Source organism: Poecilia reticulata, chromosome 6 (assembly GCF_904066995.2).
Source record: "Poecilia reticulata chromosome 6, P_reticulata-male-v2, whole genome shotgun sequence".
NCBI classification, from domain to species: domain Eukaryota; kingdom Metazoa; phylum Chordata; class Actinopteri; order Cyprinodontiformes; family Poeciliidae; genus Poecilia; species Poecilia reticulata.
The window spans coordinates 24105194-24125476 of record NC_088835.1 but is presented as its reverse complement, the minus strand read 5'-3'; the positions used below and the strand labels follow the sequence as shown (position 1 = coordinate 24125476).

General features: G+C 38.2%; 4 protein-coding genes and 1 long non-coding RNA gene across 11 annotated transcripts in view; 4 read left to right on the top strand and 1 right to left on the bottom strand.

Moving 5' to 3' along the window:
• Positions 1 to 172: 172 nt before the first annotated feature.
• hexa (hexosaminidase A (alpha polypeptide)) lies at positions 173 to 5235 on the top strand. Of its 2 annotated transcripts, XM_081607540.1 has the most exons (14): positions 173 to 791; positions 1243 to 1347; positions 1438 to 1503; positions 2015 to 2061; positions 2141 to 2251; positions 2328 to 2429; positions 2601 to 2733; positions 3044 to 3224; positions 3375 to 3461; positions 3549 to 3621; positions 4121 to 4295; positions 4543 to 4633; positions 4739 to 4846; positions 4966 to 5235. In XM_081607540.1, exons 1-14 carry the CDS (start codon positions 521 to 523, stop codon positions 5027 to 5029), a joined length of 1614 nt encoding a protein of 537 aa, XP_081463666.1. In that variant the 5' UTR covers positions 173 to 520; the 3' UTR covers positions 5030 to 5235. The 2 variants fall into 2 exon arrangements, with proteins under 2 accessions (XP_081463666.1, XP_017160687.1); XM_017305198.2 differs by lacking the exon at positions 173 to 791 and having other exon boundaries at positions 1328 to 1347; positions 2010 to 2061.
• A 2326-nt stretch (positions 5236 to 7561) lies between these two features.
• On the top strand, positions 7562 to 10834 carry nr2e3 (nuclear receptor subfamily 2, group E, member 3). Of its 2 annotated transcripts, none has more exons than XM_017305196.2 (8): positions 7562 to 8094; positions 8703 to 8847; positions 8976 to 9079; positions 9182 to 9439; positions 9599 to 9786; positions 10082 to 10319; positions 10411 to 10516; positions 10619 to 10834. In XM_017305196.2, the coding sequence occupies exons 1-8, from the start codon at positions 8007 to 8009 to the stop codon at positions 10749 to 10751; spliced, it is 1260 nt and encodes a 419-aa protein (XP_017160685.2). In that variant the 5' UTR covers positions 7562 to 8006; the 3' UTR covers positions 10752 to 10834. The 2 variants fall into 2 exon arrangements, with proteins under 2 accessions (XP_017160685.2, XP_008410452.2); XM_008412230.3 differs by having other exon boundaries at positions 7569 to 8094; positions 9179 to 9439.
• Positions 10835 to 11283: 449 nt separating this feature from the next.
• stoml1 (stomatin (EPB72)-like 1) lies at positions 11284 to 15756 on the top strand. 2 transcript variants are annotated; one of them, XM_081608221.1, is made up of 7 exons: positions 11286 to 11634; positions 11720 to 11826; positions 11918 to 12067; positions 12517 to 12720; positions 13268 to 13487; positions 13570 to 13770; positions 15455 to 15756. In XM_081608221.1, the coding sequence occupies exons 1-7, from the start codon at positions 11478 to 11480 to the stop codon at positions 15649 to 15651; spliced, it is 1236 nt and encodes a 411-aa protein (XP_081464347.1). In that variant the 5' UTR covers positions 11286 to 11477; the 3' UTR covers positions 15652 to 15756. The 2 variants fall into 2 exon arrangements, with proteins under 2 accessions (XP_081464348.1, XP_081464347.1); XM_081608222.1 differs by lacking the exon at positions 12517 to 12720 and having other exon boundaries at positions 11284 to 11634.
• A 147-nt stretch (positions 15757 to 15903) lies between these two features.
• Positions 15904 to 19043, top strand: cyp11a1.2 (cytochrome P450 family 11 subfamily A member 1, tandem duplicate 2). 2 transcript variants are annotated; one of them, XM_008412231.3, is made up of 9 exons: positions 15905 to 16346; positions 16511 to 16666; positions 16756 to 16955; positions 17028 to 17231; positions 17332 to 17492; positions 17582 to 17748; positions 18173 to 18251; positions 18334 to 18525; positions 18617 to 19043. In XM_008412231.3, the coding sequence occupies exons 1-9, from the start codon at positions 16072 to 16074 to the stop codon at positions 18737 to 18739; spliced, it is 1557 nt and encodes a 518-aa protein (XP_008410453.2). In that variant the 5' UTR covers positions 15905 to 16071; the 3' UTR covers positions 18740 to 19043. The 2 variants fall into 2 exon arrangements, with proteins under 2 accessions (XP_008410454.2, XP_008410453.2); XM_008412232.3 differs by lacking the exon at positions 18617 to 19043 and having other exon boundaries at positions 15904 to 16346; positions 18316 to 18474.
• Positions 18203 to 20283, bottom strand: part of LOC108166374 (uncharacterized) — a 45069-nt gene continuing 42988 nt past the window's right edge. Inside the window, exon 3 of one of the 3 annotated variants that reach the window (XR_014087925.1) lies at positions 18203 to 18512. This is a non-coding gene — a long non-coding RNA (uncharacterized LOC108166374). The remainder of the gene's footprint in view (positions 18513 to 20283) is intronic. The other 2 variants (XR_001776717.2, XR_014087926.1) reach the window with 2 other exon arrangements.

Below are 20283 nucleotides of genomic sequence, written 5' to 3'. Positions count from 1 at the left end.
TAAAAAATTCTACATTTGTGTTTTAAACCTCACGATTGTGTCCCAATAAAATTTTAATAGTAGCATTTCAGTAAACCACCCATATGTGTAATAGGTTTGACTTTTACTTTTGTTTCTTGCGCAAGGTTCAATAAATAAACTGATATATAAATAACTAAGGCATTGTGCAGAATGGACTTAATCTTCTCTTATAAATCCTTCTAACATATTATTGCTATTACTTGGCCAAAAATAAATATTTTATTTATTTATTTATTTGTGTATTTGTTAAATGACCTTCTTAGTTGTGAATAGGCCAATAGTATAATAAAACTCCTGAACTTTTAAGGCTTTGTGTGTTGATGGCCCCCATTTAGACACCCCTTTGAAAATGTTGGCAAGGCACCCCTGGTAGTAGTAGTACCGCTATTATCATGTATATTAGTAGGCATAGTGGTAAGCTGCCTGTTGTTTACCTCACCTGACTACATGCTCCTATGCACCTGACTAACTCAGTTGAGCAGAAGGTGAAAAGTCGAATATGAAAGTCATGTGCTCAGTAAATCCTGGACACTGCACTCTGATCAAATATATTTTCCTACTTCTGATCATAATTCATCTCGACTTAAACACAGCAGAGAGTGTGTGGCCACTGCCACAAATAGTTATCCTCTCTTCAGAGAGATACCAACTGAAGCCCCAATCTTTCAGTTTTGGATATAGAAGATACTTGGATACAAAGCACAGCTGTTCTGTTCTGGACGCAGCATTCAAGAGATATTTTTCCATTTTATTTCCAGGATACACTTATGGTGAGTGTACTTAAGAAAATACACATTTTCACTTAATTTGCATTTAGAAGCCAACTTGATCACTTTTAGTGTAGCTACACAATTATTATTTTTAAATGTTAAAACAACTCACTGCCAGTAAATAATCCTTATGTGTTTTATCATGAACCTAAGAGAAGACATTCTGGTGATAACATATTTAAAACTTATTTACAGCTGTGAATTGCTTAGTAGTTTTGTTATGAATGTTTTGTTTGTCGCTGTGCCTTTTAAAGTAGATGAATGGGTTTTGTAGAAACAGCAGCTCAGCTGTAGGCCAGCCAAAGCCTGTTACCACAAACACATTCGATGACAATGGGCCATGCCTATACAGCTTTACCCTTGTGTTGTCTAACAGTACAATACTTCGGTTGGAACATTTGTACATTTTAGTAAAATGTCATTAATCTATATTTGCACTCATTTTTCACAGGGAACGATACTCTACAACTCAGTGAGAATGAGGTATTCACTCTCACAATTAGTCTTGACCGTCATGACTGTGAAGGTTACCCAAACCAAGATTCTTCAGAGAGATGTAAGAATAAACATACATAATGAGGTATTAAATTTACAAAATCCAAATGGTAAAAGCTATCACTGAGAATTTTTCCCATTTGTGTTTTAGACAAACTGAATGTCTTTGCTGGGCAAGCATCTCTGAATGCAGAAACTGTGTGGGGTTCTCTAAGAGGTAATTACTATCACTGTATTTTTAAAGAATTAGAACGCCCCTTATTAAAATGGACATAGTGGCAGTTGACTAATGTTGTCAATAACTATAATCTTACACTCTAAAAACTTAGTGAAAAACAACAAAATTTCAGTTATTTTGCTTAGCAAGTCCAGGATCAGAGACTGGATAGGTTATGGGTTTCAACTAGAGTATTGTTCCAAGTAAAAAACAAACGGATTAAAGTGACAAATTAGAGCTACTAAAGACTTTTTTAAAACTAAACCTTGACTTGTTTATTGCTGAACAAGTTGTATAGCATCAAAAGTAACCTATCTTTTTCAGCCCTAGCTTAATATGACTATGTAAGTGACTACATGATCTCTGTATTGGCATTCAAAACAAATTTAACCAACAAACCTAATATTCAGGCTAAAGAAATAACTCAGTACTTTTTAAGAATGTGAATGTCCATCTTATATGACTATTTAAATAAGAGTTTTTAATGTGTGTTTTTTCTGATCAAGCACAGGTCTAGAAACCTTCAGTCAGTTGGTGTATCAAGATGATTTTGGCTCAGTAAGTCAAAATTTCTCTAATACTAAAGCTCAAGTTTATAAACGATATCCATCATTATGCAATTTCTTTTGTGTTTCAGTATTATATTAACAAGACTGAGATTGAGGACTACCCACAATTTAACTACAGAGGAATTTTATTGGACACTTCACGCCACTACTTACCAGTGCAGGCCATTTTAAAAACTCTGGTAACAATCATGCATCATCTTAGCCCGTATTTCTGTTCAATTGATCATACATGGCCTTTTTGTTTTTTGTTTCTAGGATGCAATGGCCTACAGTAAGTTTAATGTATTTCATTGGCACCTTGTTGATGATCCATCATTCCCTTACCAAAGCCACAAATTCCCAGACCTTTCCAATAAGGTACGTGATTTGGAACAGCTGTTGTATTTAAAGACAATGTATTTTAAGAAACAAAAAAGCACTCAATTATGGATTTCCATAGTGAATATTTATGGCCCCCTGCTTCTTTAAGTCATGAGTGCTGGGAAGTTGCCTCCTCCCTAAAACCAAAGACTTCTGGCTCTGATACAGGGGGCTTTCCATCCAGTGACTCACATCTACACACAGTCAGATGTGAGAAGGGTGATCTCATATGCCAGGATGCGAGGAATAAGAGTCCTTCCGGAGTTTGATTCGCCAGGCCACACAAAATCTTGGGGAAAAGGTAAAATTTCAAAGCAAAATAAACAATGTTTAAAACAAACAAGCAGTGAACCAGTCCTCCAGATCTCATTCGCGAATGTTGTGGTGGTATGTTTTTGTAGCACAAAGCTTTGATAAGTATTGTCTGTTCACACTGATGGTCTCGGTTTTTAAGATAAACCTTAAACCACACAAAATACTCTAAAAGTGCTAAAAAAAACCCAAGTCAATATTTAGTATGTGCATTGGTTTGCTCCACCAGCCATTTAATGTGATAACTATTTATTTTATGTATATATGTATATGTATTTACTAAAGGATTTATGTCTCAGGTCAGTCTGAGTTGTTGACTCCCTGCTACAGAGGGGGCACTCCTTCAGGGACTTTTGGACCTGTTAATCCAACACTACCCTCCACATATCAGTTCATGGCGTCACTTCTGAAGGAAGTGGCCTCTGTGTTTCCTGACCCCTATATCCACTTAGGAGGAGATGAGGTCGACTTTTCTTGCTGGTAAGTTTGAAAATTAAAAGTAAGTCAATGCAAAGAAGAGAAACACAAACCTAATATTCAACCGAAGTAGTTTTCAGCTGTCAAAAAGTTGCAAGTCATCACTGAGCGTAACAACATGAAAGTAAATACTTCCCACTGCTTTTTTCGTAGGAGATCAAATCCCTACATTCGTGCGTTCATGCACAAGATGGGTTTTGGATTGGACTTTTCTAAACTGGAAGCATTCTACATTGAAAAGTAAGGCAGTAGAGGAGAGATTTTGGGTTGAAACCTACATGCAAATCAAATTTATAAAAAGATTAATATGTCCACCTTTATTAACAGAATTGTGAACATCACATCAGTACTCAGGAAGACATCTATTGTGTGGCAGGATGTTTTTGACTACCATGAACGAGTAAGGATGCGCCAACAGATATATGTACTGTTTATTGAAAATGACACGTCTGTGTCACAGAATGTCTTTAGAAGTTCATAATTTATAATCCAAAATTAGCTAAAAAAAAAAATCCATCCATTATCTATACCTATTTATCCTTGCAGGAATGGGGGGGCTGGAGCTTATCTTTAGCATTTATTGGGCGAGTTACTGGAAGGCCCTAATTTTATATGACATTCATCCACAGTGTATGTAGAGTTTTGAAAAGTTGAAACCCCCTTTGACTGAAGTGATACCAAAATGTTGTGGTTGTTTGATTGAATTAGAAATGTGATCATATTACAGTGGTCAAAATAAAAGTAAAGAATTCAATTTCTCAATGACTGTCATACAAACAACAGTGGCTATTATTTTTCAGGTAAAAGATGAAAGACACCATACAAGTGTGGATGATGTGGAAGGCAATGTACCACTTAAACTGTGTGCATATATAATGTTGAGTTGTTTTGTGTTGCAGCGCAAGTTTTTGTCAGTGGTGGAGGTATGGAAACAGGGCTGTTACCTTTGTGAAGTACGCAGGGTTGTTAAAGCTGGACTCAGGGTGATTCTGGCCTCTCCGTGGTATCTGGACCAGCCTGGACCCACACACAACTGGGCCCGCTACTATAATGTGTGGCCACTAGCCTTCAAGGGTCAGTGAAAAACCCCCCAAAAAACAGGTGTGCTGTGAATTGTTCAGGTTGTGAAAATAGTTCTCAATTTCAGACAACCAATTTCTTCACTGACGTTCGATTGATTGTCAAACCACCAGGTGGCAGCAAACCCCAAATTTTATAGAACAAAAAATTGACTTTTGTGAACATTCTGTTTTCATTTGTCATTATTTATTCAGTCTCAAGAGTAAGAATCTTTTGTTTTCATTTTTTTTTTTCTGAACAGGTACTGAGAAGCAGAAGAGCTTAGTGATCGGGGGAGAAGTCTGTCTGTGGGGGGAATATATCGATGCTACCAACCTATCCCCACGTCTCTGGTGTGTAAGATCCAAACATCTCTTCAAAGATAAAATAATATTGAAAAATGTGCTTGCTTGACAAGAATATCTTTAATTCTTGTCTTTAATAATCAAAATGAACAGGCCAAGAGCAAGTGCTGCGGCTGAGAGACTGTGGAGCAATGAGAGGCAAACCTCCTGTGTGGAAAGAGCATTTCCACGACTACAGGAGTTTCGATGCAAGCTCCTGAGGTACTTTAGCACGTCCGCCTTTATACCACTTACTGTTGGCCCCTTCAGCAAGACACTACCATGTTTTTTATAATGTCTGCCTGTTACATTCTGTTGTTTCTGCTTCACTTCCTGTTTAGACGTGGAATCCAAGCTGAACCTCTTTATGTGGGCCACTGCAAACATGAGTATCAAAGTGTTTAACGGATGATTCCGCATTCAACCTTTTTAGTCATTTGTAAAAAGAGAAGAAAAGAAAAAGAAAGAGATGAAAGAAAATACAAGGAAAATGCAATACTTGACACATTATTTTTTGGTACCCAATTTTACATAAAAAATGTAAAGGTATTTTTTTAGCTTTTTTGAAATTTACTAATGTTATTTCTTGAACTACAATAAAAATACATAGTGTGCAGATCATATAAGCTTTTTGTCCCTATTATGTTCTTTCTAATTAAATTTAATTCCCTCTTCAATTCTATGAAAAATAATGGGATGTCAATTTCCTAGAGAACCTTTTAGCTTATACAAAATGCATCAGTTTTTAAAGTATAAAAGAATTAAGGTTTAAAAAAGAGAGAAAAACCAAGTATATTAAATAAGAATTACTATTAGACCACTAGAATGGAATATTTTAAAGAGTGCAAAACTGAGGTGATGCAATTGAAGTCATAAATAAGATTGAGAGACAGACTTGTGGAATGATACAAACAGAAGTACATGAGGGATCTGGAGAACCTGCGTGATTAAAGAAAAATATAAGTACTTTAATCAATTCCAGAATGCACAGACAGCAAACCTACACTTTAACAGCTGTGTCATGTGAACTTGCCTTCTTAGGCAGTTGAAGTTTGAAGTATTTGGAATGAAACCATGGTTTAAAATAGCTTCATTAACATAGCTGTGAAGGTAATGAAATGGTTTCTGATACCTCTCAGTTGTAGTGCAATAAAAAAAAAGATTAAGAGGGTGGGATCTAAAAGCAAACCTTGTAAATTGCCATGGGGTTACTCATAATATTTGGATGAAGCTGAGTCAATGAACCCATATAATTTTTGACAAAGAAGAACAACAATACAACATCTCAGTCTTACTAGTCTTCTTATAACTCTTTAGTTTTTTTAATTTTTTTTTTTAAGAGTCACATTATATTTCAATCCTTAAAGTCCTGTTGAAATGCTTTTGGGCATAGAGAAACACTATTTGTTTTCTTTGGTTTTTCCTACTTTTTTGACCAGTGAAAATAATATTATGCAAACTTTAATTGACAAATATTTTGACCCCTGAAGAGCTCTTACTATTACATTTCTTGTGATTTGTAAACTCATAATATGCCACACACAGAGTACCTCCGACTGATATGGCTTTACTCATCAATAGCCACAATTTCATGTCAGGATCTGACAATGTATGTGTCCCTGTAAAGACCAGATACATGCTGGCAATTATGAGACGAGCTGCATGGAGCTTTTAAGTCCACATCCATCATTTTGCTACTACAGCTAAACTGTCTTGGCCTTCTTTTTAATATCAAAACATACTATACAGTGCATGGCCTATAGTTTTGGTTTTACAGAAACTGTTCATTGATTTAGCCATCAGATGGATTACAGTGAATGACAGCAGATGGCAAGAGACGGCAATCCCTAAAAGCCAGAGTGCTGACACCTCAGTCCTTCTACTTTATCTGTTCTGGAGGAGGGGTGAGAGCAGCGGGAGGTTGTGAATGATGTTCGGGTGGAAGTCAGGAATTGCTGACCACAAACTAGCCAAAGTTTATTTATGACAGAAAAACTACTACCATTCATTTATGCCTTTTTCAAAGTCATACGTTAAAATAAAACACTTAAAAAAATACAATAATCAGTTTTGCTTCAGCAACCTTACTCCACCTGCTCCATATGTATGAAGAGAAAGGTAACAACTCGAAAAGTTAAGCTCACTCTTTGACAATAGCTGAAAGGAGATTACATCCAAAAGCTGCTTAGACTGATGCAGAGGTTTGCAAACTAGCATTCAAGGGCATCTTCTCAAGGACGATAAAGTTATGTCTTGCACATAATCTCTTCTAAACTCCATTCATGTGCAGGATTTTACTCTAGGCCCAGAATGCTATAGCTGTGCACAATGTAAAAACACATTTAAATACAAGCAGCGAATAAATAATGAGCTATAAATATAAGAATGAAGAAATAACAAGGGAATGAGCAAGGGTTTTTTCCAGTGACATGTGTTGATTCACCTGCAGGGATCTGTTGTGATAAAAGTTTCCACTAAATACATAATCACTTGGCTCATGGTGGCTCGCTGCTAAAGATGATTGACACGTATCTTCATAAGAGTCACAGGACTCAGGTGTGAAGGAACGTGACCGCTATCCTCAGTAGTTAAACCTCAAAGTAGGTCTTTGCTGATGGTTGCAGCATGTTAGTTCTGCCTACATCTGGACTGTTGAGCTGGTTAGATAAACCAGGGAAATCAGATTCAGGATTATGATAAAAATCCAGTGTAAAACTAAATCAGAAGTTGTAAGTTTAAAATGGCCTCATTTGGACCGTTTAAACTTGAACTTAAAAAAAGTGCACTGTTGCAATGGCATGTTTTCCCACAATAGTGGCATGTCTTTGATATTAGTATTCTCTAATGCATCTTTTCTCCATCCACGCACGGCTTAATTGCTAGATTGATTTTGCCTTCACTAAGTCTTTGACTCAAAAGATCTTTTAAAATATTACATCTTATTTTGATCTTATTTTAATGTTAAAAACCTGTCTTCCTCGCTAAAGAGAAGTAGTTCAGCTTCTCTTTTGGAAGAAGTGTTTTCAGTACTTGTTGAGACATTGGTTCTCCACTGTTGACTACTTTGCAAAAACCACACCAATCTTTAGCACAGTAAAGATTAAGAGGATGACACATTGGTATTTGCTTACACAGCGACTGGTGTTAATCTTCTTGTCCTCCTCATGAAAGCCCCCAGACGACTCAAGTTCTCACACTCACTCTGGCAGATCTGGCAGTGACCCGACATTACATCAGACAGTTTGTGTTGGGTGATTTTGTCAACAAAAAAAACAAAAAACTGGCTTTTTTGTGTTTTTCTATTCCGTGATTGATTTTGATTAGTCTGTTTTTCCTGTAAAAGATTTAATTTCCATATTCACGTATAGTGGTACAATAAATAATGGAAGACCAGGTGATTAAAGTAGATCTTTTTTCACAGGATGACTCCAGCAACTTCACAAAACAGAGCCTAGATGGAATTCAACAAGGTATGAATTCATTTTTTTCCTCCATGACATACAAACCAATTGAGTTATTAATTGCATTATATTGAAAAATATAAAACTAAATATAAAAAATAAATATAAAACTCTATGAGATGTAGTGGAAATCATATATGTATATACACTGCACAAAAAAGAAATATAACCAAATTTAGTTTCCATGTCTGACACTAAATCAAACAAAACTTTACCTAGTTTTGAGTCAGCAGGATTGCCAAAAACTATTTGCTAATGTCAGAATTTTATATTAAGTTTCTTAAATTCAGAAGTTTACAAATAGTTTCTTTGATGGAACTGGCTATTAAGCTGAAAGACATGGGCAAAATAATTGGGGTATCCTTCCACAAGGTTGTCACGACTCTCTGTTGAACATATCGGATCATTAGCTCTACGACCACATTACATTACTGTCTTTAAGATGCTTGAAACAGCCTAAGTTATAACATTACACCTTGCATTACGATTTTGTCCATGATTACAATTACTGGTTGCTGCAAGGCTTCATAACAAACTTAACAAATATATATAAACGTATATTTCTAAAGATCAAGCATTTGTTTAAAAGATTCCCTTTGGCCATTTATTCTTTGCAGATAAAAGTCCTCTTAAAGCCCTCGGTCAAGCCTTGCTTTGCAAAGTCTGCTCTGATTCAAGCAGCGGCAAACACTATGGCATATATGCCTGCAATGGCTGCAGTGGCTTCTTTAAACGCAGTGTACGAAGAAGACTCATCTACAGGTGAGTGAGGGCTCATGCAATAAATGTTGTATTTGCAAGGGCAGCAATAAATAAATCCAATTGAATATGACGTATTTTCTAAATCAGTTATTTTAAGACTTATGCATGTGTTTTTATTAACCTCACAGGTGTCAGGCTGGGACAGGCAAATGTCCTGTTGACAAAGCTCACAGGAACCAGTGCCAAGCCTGCCGACTAAAGAAGTGTCTCCAAGCTGGAATGAACAAAGATGGTAAGATATTTTGTTTTGAGTTGATTTTACGATTTCTGTGACAAGTATGTTATTTTAACTTTTGTTGAAACAATAGATCTTTCATTTTGTCTTTGGCAGCAGTGCAGAGTGAGCGTCAGCCTCGAAGCACTACGCATGTCAGTCTCGATTCCATAGATGCGGAGGCCAAGAGGGAAGACCTCGTTACCACACGGGAGCTCACCACTTCCGGCCTCTACTCATCCGTTGGATTTAGACCTCTGGTCACCTTGCCAGATCCCAGTTCTGCATCCGTACAACCCAGCAGCAACCAAAAGACTCACTGCTTCATGGTCAGCTTGCTGACAGCAGAAACTTGTACCAAACTGGAGCCAGAGGATGGTAAGGTCATTGGGAATATGGACGAATTACTGATACAGTGTAAGGCGATATATATATATATATATATATATATATATATATATATATATATATATGGGTATTGTATTAATCTCTGCATCTACAGGATTCTGTTTTTTTGCATTTTTGTTTTGCTAATAGATGAGGAAAATATTGATGTGACAACAAATGATGCAGAGAAGGACAACTCTTCATTAGACCGCGCCAGGCTTACATCCATCTCCAGCTCTTCAGAAAGTTTTGACGAAACAGCAGCTCGACTTCTCTTCATGTCTGTGAAGTGGGCAAAGAATTTGCCCGTTTTTGCTCATTTGCCATTTCGAGACCAGGTGAGGTGGATTGAAGGTCACGGGACTATAACTCCATGTTCTCCAGTGCCACTCTCCTGCAACCTTTGGATGCTTCCCTGTTCCAACACATTTGAGTCAAGAGGCTGGATTACTTTATTGGCATGTCTGTGAGTTTTGCAAAGGTTTTGTCATTAACCATTCAATTGATGCAGGTGTGTTGGAATAGGGACGCATTCAAAAGTTACAGTGGCACTTGAGGGATGGAGTTTCAGACCTCTGCTCTAGGTTTTTGGTTTCTGTCTTCTAATATTACATATTTCTGTAAAATCTCAAGGTGATTCTGCTGGAAGAAGCTTGGAGTGAGATGTTTCTTCTGTGTGCCATCCAGATGTCTCTACCTGTGGACAGATGTTTAATTCTGTCTCCAGAACCTTCCCCCACTCATGAGGTTAAGACCAACCTCGTCTCATCTGAGATGCAGATTCTTGATGATGTATTCAGTCGCTTCAAGGCTCTGGTTGTCGACCCTACTGAATTTGCCTGTCTTAAAGCAATAGTTTTGTTCAAGCCAGGTAAATAAAACCCCAACTGTGAACAAAACCACTGTGTATTCTGTAAATTTGATAATCCATGTCATTTTTGCGTTTTGATTACCTGGCACAGAGACGCGCAACCTCAAAGATGCCAGCCAAGTTGAAAACTTGCAGGACCAGTCCCACTTGCTATTGAGCCAGCACATTCAATTGGTGTACCCCAGCAATGCTTCAAGGTGACAAACTGTATCTTTAAAATATTACAAAGATCTTCAAGCATGTTTGAAAATACAAAAGGGAAAAAATAAATAAATTTTTTTTTGCTCTTGCTCAACAAGGTTTGGGAGGCTGTTACTTCTGCTGCCATCTCTCCACTTCTTGAGTCCACGTAAGATAGAGCAGCTGTTCTTTCACAGGACAATTGGCAACACACCCATGGAGAAGTTACTGTGTGATATGTTCAAGAACTAAACAAGTATAAATTGAAGCTTCCCCAAATGTATCCCTTTTTCATGTTGTGAATGTCTTTTTCTCCAATAAAATTTGAAATCATGTGTTTATTTGTCTTATTTGCCTAAATGTAGTGTGAGTTCTTTGCTCTTTATTAAAAAAATAATAATGATTATAATGGAACATAATAAAATCATAACAAAAAGGGCAATCTGGGCCAAACACCAGCATGGGTTTATAGAGGAGCTAATCAAGTTAAGTAAGCTAAGTAATTTACAAATTACTTACAAACTCATTTGTGACTTTGTAATGAAAAGTCACAAATGAACATTAAAGAGTTTTTTGGAGCATACCAGAAACGCCAAAGCAAGTATTTTTAATTTCCTGCAAACATTTTATTTATGTGTCAAAAGTGTTATTTTTATGGAGGTTCTGAAACTTTCATCTTTTTTTTTTCATTTTTTTATGTGCAAACAATGAAATCTGTGTAGCAAAAGATCCAACTTCTTCCTGGTGTGCAAGCTTGATTTGAGAAACATAAACATTAGGTGGCAGTGGTGAGCACAGTAACAGATGGGTACCACCGTTAACTCCCAGAAGAAGACAGTGGCTAGTTATTCCAAAGTACCAAGCTAATTCTGTTAAAACGAATTGGTTTTCGTCGACCAGGCGGCTTCTAATTAACAGAAACTTCTAAAATATCATGTTGTGGCTTTAATGGTGAAATAAGCCGTATTTTCCGGGGGGATGTTCGGCAGGTCGTATCAGCTGCTTCCGCAGAGGGATTCAAGCTCCCAGAAGACTCCTGGTTTGTTTGTGAACTCTCACAGCTTTTCACAGCCATGCTATCATAAAGGACTTTCCTTTGATTATATCCCAAATATCTCTGCAAACGACTTTACTGGTAAGTTTTTAGCTACTGTTAGCTGTTGGATGTTTATAGTGCTTTTTTATAGTGTACAGAGTTTCTGATGATGCCTTTCTTTAAGATGCCTCTCAGGGATGGGTGTCTTGGATCTGCAACCTGATTGTGATCTTCCTCGTTTACATCTGCACCTTCATAGCCTTCCCAGTAACAGGATGGTTTGTTCTAAAGGTAGAGTAATATTACCTTTCACCACGCCTCATCAGTATCTCGACCCATTTGTTAGTTGAATTTGACCAAGATGGACTCATTTTGCACGCAGACTGTCCCGAACTACCAGAGGGTAGTAGTGTTCCGTCTGGGTCGGGTTTGTCCCCCTAAAGGCCCCGGGGTTGTGCTGGTGCTGCCCCTCATTGATCAGTGGCAGAGAGTGGACCTGAGAACCCGAGCCTTTAACGTCCCCCCATGTCAGGTAAACCGAACCAGAAGATCTCTGATATAAATGAGCTGTTTTGATTGGCGTTCAACATGTCAAGGAATATAACTATGTCCAAACAAGGTAGTTTTTACTCAATATGTTGAATAAAAGGAAAGTCAAATCCAATATCTACTTTATCTCTGCTTTGTCTTTTTTTTTTTTTACTCGTAATATCTTTATCAAAGTTCAGCCAATATTATTTTGGTTTATGTTTTACTTGTTTTTATGGCTAACATAAAATCAGATAAAAAACCTATAATCGTCCCTTATTCAGCCAAAAGGTCAAAATATATTCTAATACTCCAGAGGATAAGTTCATAATCAAAAATGGCACCAGGAAATGTTTTTTCCATGAAAAAACTTATCTGTGCATAATAATATAAAGAATATTAGAATTCTATTTTTCTCAACTTTAAATGTAAAGTGTAACTCTGCCCCATTAGGTGATTACTCGGGATGGTGGCGTGTTGTTAGTGGGAGCAGACATCCAGTTCAGGATCTGGAACCCAGTCATGTCAGTGGTGTCGGTCCAGGACCTGAATGCCTCCACCAGGATGACTGCGCAGAACGCTTTGACCCACAGCCTGTCCAAGAAGACCATCAGGGAAATTCAAACTGAGAGACTGAAACTAGAGGAATATCTTGGTGTAAGTTCAAACATGAGCCGTTTGTTATATTTCACTGGATGCTTAATATTTAGTGCCAACATAATTTCCATGAGTAAATAAAAATGAGGACAAGAATCTTTATTTATAGTTTCACCAACTGTTAAGATACTGATGTTGAAGATGGATCACTGTGTATCTTCTGTAGGTCAGACCACGATGTGTTGCCTTTTTAGCTCTTCTAAACTACTTTATGTTGTCAAAGTGGTTCTGTTCAAAGTGACTCCTGTTCTTGCTGGACCCGGTCAGCGCAATTCATAATTTATCTGAATGTGGATTATCTTTAGACATACAGCCTGGTTGACGTGACAAAAAAACAAAAGCAGATAAAATTTGTAAGGGGTCAAATAATTTTATAAGGCATTTTATATAACCTAAACTTGTCTCAAAAGTCTTATGTGTTCACTATATATATATATATATATATATATATATATATATATATATATATATATATATATATAATCTTGTACTTGATCCTTATGGAATTAGTTAATCCTGTTCTGAAATATGCTTCTATTCTCCACAGATGGACATAAATGAGATGACTCATCCGTGGGGGCTCGAAGTTGATCGGGTGGAACTTACCTTTGGTTCTCTACTCAAAGCCCAAGGAGAAGGCCAAGCTGCACCCCTCACCACACCTGCTTCTCTACCGTCTGCTCTTGGACCCGAAGGCCTCACTGACTCCATTCAGCAGCTGGCCATGCACTTTCTTAGTCACAGTGGAAGTTCACATTCTCAACAGAGTAAGATTAAACATTTTTGTCTTGTGCTGCATGTGTAAATTCTATTGTTGTAGCTGTTTTAATGTGAGCTTCTTCTTTTCAGAGGACAGTCTGACATTAATGGATGAGCTCAGTAGTGAGGCTGAAGTTGCCGTGGTCACGCCAGGTTCTGTTGAGGAGTTGCTCAGTGGAGTCCAGATGCTCCTCTCTGAGACTTTGGTCCAACAGGTTAGGGCTTGTTTCCAGTTTGAGATCAGCACTGCTGATGGACAGCAGCGTCAGTACTACCTGGATTTAACTCAAGGTGAGCAGCTTAGAGCAGGGGTCCCCAAACTTTTTCCTGTTAGGGCTACATAACTTTTCCCTTCTCTGGTGGGGGGCCGGAGTAAGTTTGTAACAGAAAAAGTGTTACACGTTTATCATGGGGGTTTGAAGGTTGAAACTGTTCAGCAGGGGTGAGGGGGGGGATGGGGGGGGTCGGGACACGTTTCTTGTTTGATTTTTACCCAGAATGCACATGGGCAAAAACCGTTAGTGAAACGGTCACTGGGACTGACTAGTATATATTTTATTGAGGGAAACTTGGAATGCGACGTTCATAACAGACACGTGTGTTCATCTGCTCTACCGCTAGCAAACAACTGTACTGATTAAATAACATAAAAGTCAAGCAGTTCCCTAAAAGTCCAACAGATAGCTGCAATGCGCCATGCAAAACAAAACACCCACAGTTTACAGGACACACTTCCTGCTAAAGATCCCCCTGGTGGTTGAAGAAAAATCCACATATAAACCGGAAAATACAATATATATAAAAAAAATCTGAATGCTCTCTGGTATTGTTCGGGGGGCCGGACCAAATGCGGCGGCGGGCCGGATCCGGCCCACGGGCCGCAGCTTGGGGACCACTGGCTTAGAGCTTAGAAGCGAATATGAAACTTAATTTATTCAGGGTAATTGAAAATGGAATATGAATCTTTGTTTTAGTTTGGATAAGTTGTGCATGGGAAGCGTTTAAGTTTCCAACATTAAACTTAAAGATTCTTTTCCTATCCATTGAGATTTGAGGTTTCTAAATGATGGAAATCTTCACTTATAGAAAAAGTTAAGTGTTTTAATATTTTAATGTGGTTTTGGAAAAAAAGTGTGTTTATACAAACTACTTGAAAAAGATTTAGAAATTTGAATCTGGAAAAGTATGGATCTTTGAAATGGAAAGCTTCCATTAACCATGTCTGTCTATAAATAAAGCTACCATACCAAGTTTAACTTGTAGACAATGTTTAGCATTCAAAAGTAGAAACATATAAAGCTATAAAATTACCCTAAAGTGAAATGCAAAACCTGCAAAATATTCAACATGATTTGATCATAAGCAGGTGGATAGATAAAGTCAGGAATCAGGTTGTTAACTTTAAAATGCAACATGTCCATCTCATGTTGCATTTTAAACACAGCCTTGACTGGCTGTGTTTAGGTCTTGGCTTTATTTGTGGTTCTCTATAACAGCAAATAGTTTTATCCATTTATATAATTCAAAGATGAGTAAATTTCAGATTTGCCTGGTTTGATATCTTGAAACAACATCTAGGATTCACAGCCAATATCTGGTTCTCAAACTGCATTATTTAGTTTTTCAGTGAGTTTGGAATCGTCTTATTTCAGCACTGCGTATGTTTTATGCAAGCAACCAGAAAAGAGCCCCCGTTTCCTTATGGTTGAGGATGTGTGGACGTGCAGGAATTAATTTAGATAGTTAAGTAATTTATTTCAATTTAGTTGACACTTATTGCACCAATTAAAAACTAATTGTATCTACATGAACGTTTACATGAGAAAAGCATAAACAGAAATACGTTATCGGTTCAATTCAAAATGGCATATTTTTCAATTCAATTTCCAATGTAGTACAGTTCAGTTTATTGGGATTTCTATCTAAGTAAAAGCTCTTAAACTTGTATGTTTTCTTGTGTGTGTGCATGTTTCAGGTAGTGGCGCAGCTGGGTCAGGGTCCTTGTGTGGAGAGCCTGATGTGACTTTGAGCATGAGCGATTGCGACCTCGTGGACATGTTCCAAGGGAGGCTGCGACCGTTCGCCGCGTACACCAGCGGCAAGCTCAAGGTGCAGGGAGACGTCAAGACGGCCATGAAGCTGGAAGAACTCATAAAGCAGCTTAAAAAGTAGCTTCCACTGTAACTTTGTTTTGCTCTTAAATGGATGCTTAAATTTTACATGTAAATTCAATACATTTTAATATATGTTTTTGATTAAAGTTATTAAAAACTAAAACTGTGTTTTTGTTTTTTTTTCTTTATTGCTTCTCGACAAGATACACAAAATATTTTTTTTTACTATATAAATTTCTTTTAATTCAACTTAAAAAAAAACAACTTTTAAATCATACATTATTTTGACGCTGTTGCTCAGCGTCATCGTTTGACACAGTGTACTGTTGGTGTGTTCTGTTATTTAGTACGGAAGAGCCTTGATCAGTACAAAAAGGAGGGCTGACTTTGTGGACCAGCCTCCTGTAGCCTTGTTTGAGAGGGAGGCAGCAAGTGAGCCAGAGAAGCTGTTGGGAATTGTGAGCGTTTTGTTACTGAGATGGCCAGGTTGAGTATGTGGCGGAGCCCTGTGGCGCGGCCCCTGTCCTGCATGGAGGAGCCGGTCGCCTCGGGCGCTCGCAGCAGCAGCAGCAGCATGCCGGCGATCCGGCAGTCGTACCCGGAGAGCAGCAGCATCGTCCGGCCGTTCAGTGAGATTCCTGGACTCTGGAAGAACGGGGTGGTCAACCTGTACAACTTCTGGAAACTGAATGGCTTTAGAAACCTTCACCGTATCATGCTGCAGAACTTCAACACATTTGGACCCATTTACAGGTAAAATATTTACGTTAGTCTGTTCTTCTGGGGAAAAAAATATATATTTCACTGACTTCAGGGGAAATGTTGATTAAAAGGAGTTTTGCTCCACAAGGTCAGCTAATCCAACAACAAGCGACTGCTGCAGTTTTATTTTTTCATTCTTGTTTTTTGTAAAACAGGGAGAAAATAGGTTATTATGAAAGTGTAAATATCATCAAACCAGAGGATGCTGCAATTCTCTTTAAAGCAGAGGGCCGCTATCCTAAAAGGCTGAAAGTTGAACCATGGACGTCATACAGAGACTACAGGAACCGCAAATATGGTGTTCTCCTGAAGTAAGAGCTTTTGCTGTCATATCTGCAAGGTGAGGCGTTGTTTTTCGAAATGCTCTGAGCTTTTAATTCAGCATATGTTCATTCGATAGGAACGGGGAAGACTGGAGAAACAACCGCGTGATTCTCAACAAGGAGGTGATTTCCCTGAAGATGCTGGAAAACTTTGTGCCACTGCTGGACGATGTGGGCCAGGATTTTGTGGCCAGAGTTCACAAAAAAATTCAACGAAGTGGCCAGAACAAATGGACCACAGACTTGTCTCAAGAACTTTTCAAATACGCTCTAGAGTGTAAGCCCGTTTTCACTTCAACTTGTTGTTTTCCACAAACACTTTATCTAATTTTAATTCTGTCCTACGCAGCGGTGAGCTCAGTGCTCTACGGGGAGCGGCTGGGCCTGATGCTGGACTACATTGACCCTGAAGCTCAGCGCTTTATAGACTGCATCACACTCATGTTCAAGACCACTTCCCCTATGCTGTACATTCCTCCTGCTCTGCTGAGGCTGGTCGGAGCAAAAGTGTGGCGGGACCACGTACATGCGTGGGATGGAATATTTAATCACGGTGATATCATATCATCAATAGTGTTTTCAATTGCAAAGTTTATTTTACTGTGTAGTTCTTTTTTTTCTTTATAATTCTATATCTGATTTTGGTGTATCAGCTGACCGCTGCATCCAGAACATCTATAGGCAGCTGCGTCAGGAAACGGAAACGTCCAAGGAATACCCAGGAGTGTTGGCCAGCTTGCTTCTGTTGGACAAGCTGTCCATTGAAGACATCAAGGCCAGTGTGACTGAACTAATGGCTGGAGGAGTGGACACTGTAAGACGAAAAAAAGATGGACACGGTGTCTTTCTTGCTGCAGTAAGAAAGACAATTTAGTGAATTATTATTATTTTTTTATTCCTTAGACTTCCATAACGCTCCTATGGACGCTGTATGAATTAGCCAGACACCCAAACCTCCAGGAGGAGCTGAGGGCAGAGGTTGCTGCGGCTCGGACTGCAAGCCAGGGGGACATGCTGGACATGCTGAAGAGGATTCCTTTGGTCAAAGGCGCTCTTAAAGAAACACTCAGGTAAAAAAACAAAAAACAAAACAAAACAAAAAACAGGTTTGACAGGTCTGAATATTAAAAATGTTTCAACCTTTTATTCTGTGGATCATTGGGTAGAGTGGTAGTCTTACAATTGGTAGGGTAGGTTCAATTCCAGCTTTGTCCAATCACATGTTGATGAGCCCCTGGGTAAGTCAACTAACCCCAAGTTGTCTACTGATGTGTGTATCAGTGCATAAATGTGTTTGTGAGTGCTAATGAGTGAATGTGACGCTAGCATAAAGCTCTCTGAGTGGACCGAATGACTGGAAAAGCACTATATAGGTTCAGTTCACTTTCCATTTATTTTATTTCTCACAACAAGTACTTCAACTATTATTATTTTGCTAAAAAAATCTTTCAATCACCCTATCAATTTTTTTTTTTTGCAATACCTACTTTTCAGGTTGCACCCAGTTGCAGTAAGCCTGCAAAGATACATAGCTGAAGACATAATTATTCAAAATTATCACATCCCAGCTGGGGTAAGGAGCACTTATACATTCATACGTTTTGAGCATTTTTATTGCAACAGTTATGTTTTGTCAGTGCGTCTTTGTGTTTTAGACCTTGGTCCAGTTAGGGCTTTATGCGATGGGCAGAGACCCCAAGGTGTTCTTCCGTCCGGAGCAGTACCTTCCGTCTCGCTGGCTGAGGACCAAGACGCAGTACTTCAGAAGCCTGGGCTTTGGTTTCGGTCCCCGTCAGTGTCTGGGACGCAGAATAGCCGAGACGGAGATGCAGATCTTTCTTATCCATGTGAGCCATGCAGAAAAGTAAAAAAGCAGTTTTACCTCATTATGCAGAACAGGTTGTATTCACTGCTTTGTGTTTTCTTTCTCTTTTGCAGATGCTTGAACACTTCCGAATTGAGAAGCAGCGCAATGTGGAAGTGCAGAGTACGTTTGAGCTCATTCTGTTGCCAGATAAGCCTATAATATTAACTCTGAAACCTCTGCAAGTCAGTCAGTAAAGCATTTAGGAAATTTCTGGTGCATGTGAAGCTGTTCTCTTTTAAGTAGCCCCTTTTATGGGCTTATAAAAGGATTGCACTCTTAAACGTCTTAAATTCCTTATGAAAAAACAAAAAATGTTACCTCAGAGGTTCAGTAGTCATATTTGCTGTACATAGCTTAGTAAATACTTTGATTTAACAGTGGATTGTTGGTCTGTGTAACCAAAAACTGGATTCCATCTCATTACTGTAATATATTTATGTATATTTGTTCAAACCGATAAGGAATAAATAGCAAAACGGATACACCGTCTATGAAACACTTTAGCCTTTCCAAGTATTTACTGATACTAGAATAAATTACTAGTTACATGAGATTTATTTGCATACTGAGATGGGTACATTCTTTCACTTTGAAGAATGTGCTAGTTTGCCCTGCATTTCTTTCCCAGCTTTATAATTCTGCACTGCCTGAAGCTCAGCAAATATATTTATATAGAGAGGAAGACAATGAGCTTAACATCAACAAAAATATCTGAACACAACTGTCATTTAAGGGCATCTCATTCAAAGCCTTGCTTAAAGACAAAAGATTAAAAAAAAAAAAAAAGACTAAGCCTCTTTGCCGCGTTCTTCATCCTCCAAACTGCATATTGTGGCATCATATCTGTATACATTATTATCACAACATTTCAATTAAAAGCTTATTTTTACATAAAGAAGCTTTCTCTAATTTATGCAAAAGTCTGCTGATCTTTTTACCTTCTCCGGTTCATATTCCCTATTACTTTCCCAGATTGGCTGTTATTGCTGATTGTTGTTCCTGCAATAATTCACTTATAATAGGAGACAAATCTAATGCAAAGAGTGTGGTTACTGTGGGTACTGGAATCCCTCAATCTGCAGCTCAAAGGCAAAGGAGTTTTCTGTCCGCCATTGTTTTTGTTTTTATCGATTACATTTAAACCAAAAACAGAACTTTTTTCCACCAATGTATTCCTCATATTTTAATCACCCTTTGCATTTAGAGGTATTGGAATGTCAGCTCTCTAAACCATCAAAGGTTACATCAACTCGACTTAAAATCGACTGGATTCTTTTGGAGATGGGACTTAAATGCAGTCGGTTATTTTAACGTCAGTAAAGAGACCTTTGGGAGCATCCTTTCAGTGAAGGCCACAGACTGGCCTTCAGGAGATAAGAGTTGTTATGTCCAGCGAGTTTATCAGGGTCCATGGCCTAAAAGAGCCGCCTAATCGCAAAACAGCACTGTCGGCTTGAGAACAGCCAGACACTCGCAAGGATTTTCAGTCAGCAAGATGCTTTCATCTGTTAACTTTCCACTAGTTTGTATCGTTTTGGTTCACCAGAGACGAGAGTCACGATAAAAGCTGGTTGTTTTTTTTGCCTAAGGCATCATCAGCTGTGTCTTCATTATTTTGTCTGTTCTTTTAAATGTTGCAAATATTTAATTTGTTCCAAGTCACAGAGTTACTAGGAATTTCCGATATCTTTATTGTGTACATTCATCAGTGGGTAGCAATTATCACTAGTTGTTTTGA

Coding starts and splice junctions, on each gene's coding strand:
- hexa (XM_081607540.1), top strand. CDS start 521: ATGAAAGTCATGTGCTCAGTAAATCCTGGACACTGCACTCTGATCAAA. Junction 2,430..2,600: donor TCCCAGACCTTTCCAATAAG/GTACGTGATTTG, acceptor GCTCTGATACAG/GGGGCTTTCCATCCAGTGAC. Junction 4,296..4,542: donor GTGGCCACTAGCCTTCAAGG/GTCAGTGAAAAA, acceptor TTTTCTGAACAG/GTACTGAGAAGCAGAAGAGC.
- nr2e3 (XM_008412230.3), top strand. CDS start 8,007: ATGGAAGACCAGGTGATTAAAGTAGATCTTTTTTCACAGGATGACTCC. Junction 9,080..9,178: donor AGCTGGAATGAACAAAGATG/GTAAGATATTTT, acceptor TGTCTTTGGCAG/CAGTGCAGAGTGAGCGTCAG. Junction 10,320..10,410: donor AATAGTTTTGTTCAAGCCAG/GTAAATAAAACC, acceptor TACCTGGCACAG/AGACGCGCAACCTCAAAGAT.
- stoml1 (XM_081608221.1), top strand. CDS start 11,478: ATGTTCGGCAGGTCGTATCAGCTGCTTCCGCAGAGGGATTCAAGCTCC. Junction 12,721..13,267: donor AACTAGAGGAATATCTTGGT/GTAAGTTCAAAC, acceptor TATTCTCCACAG/ATGGACATAAATGAGATGAC. Junction 13,488..13,569: donor AAGTTCACATTCTCAACAGA/GTAAGATTAAAC, acceptor TCTTCTTTTCAG/AGGACAGTCTGACATTAATG.
- cyp11a1.2 (XM_008412231.3), top strand. CDS start 16,072: ATGGCCAGGTTGAGTATGTGGCGGAGCCCTGTGGCGCGGCCCCTGTCC. Junction 16,347..16,510: donor ACATTTGGACCCATTTACAG/GTAAAATATTTA, acceptor TTTGTAAAACAG/GGAGAAAATAGGTTATTATG. Junction 16,956..17,027: donor TTTCAAATACGCTCTAGAGT/GTAAGCCCGTTT, acceptor TGTCCTACGCAG/CGGTGAGCTCAGTGCTCTAC.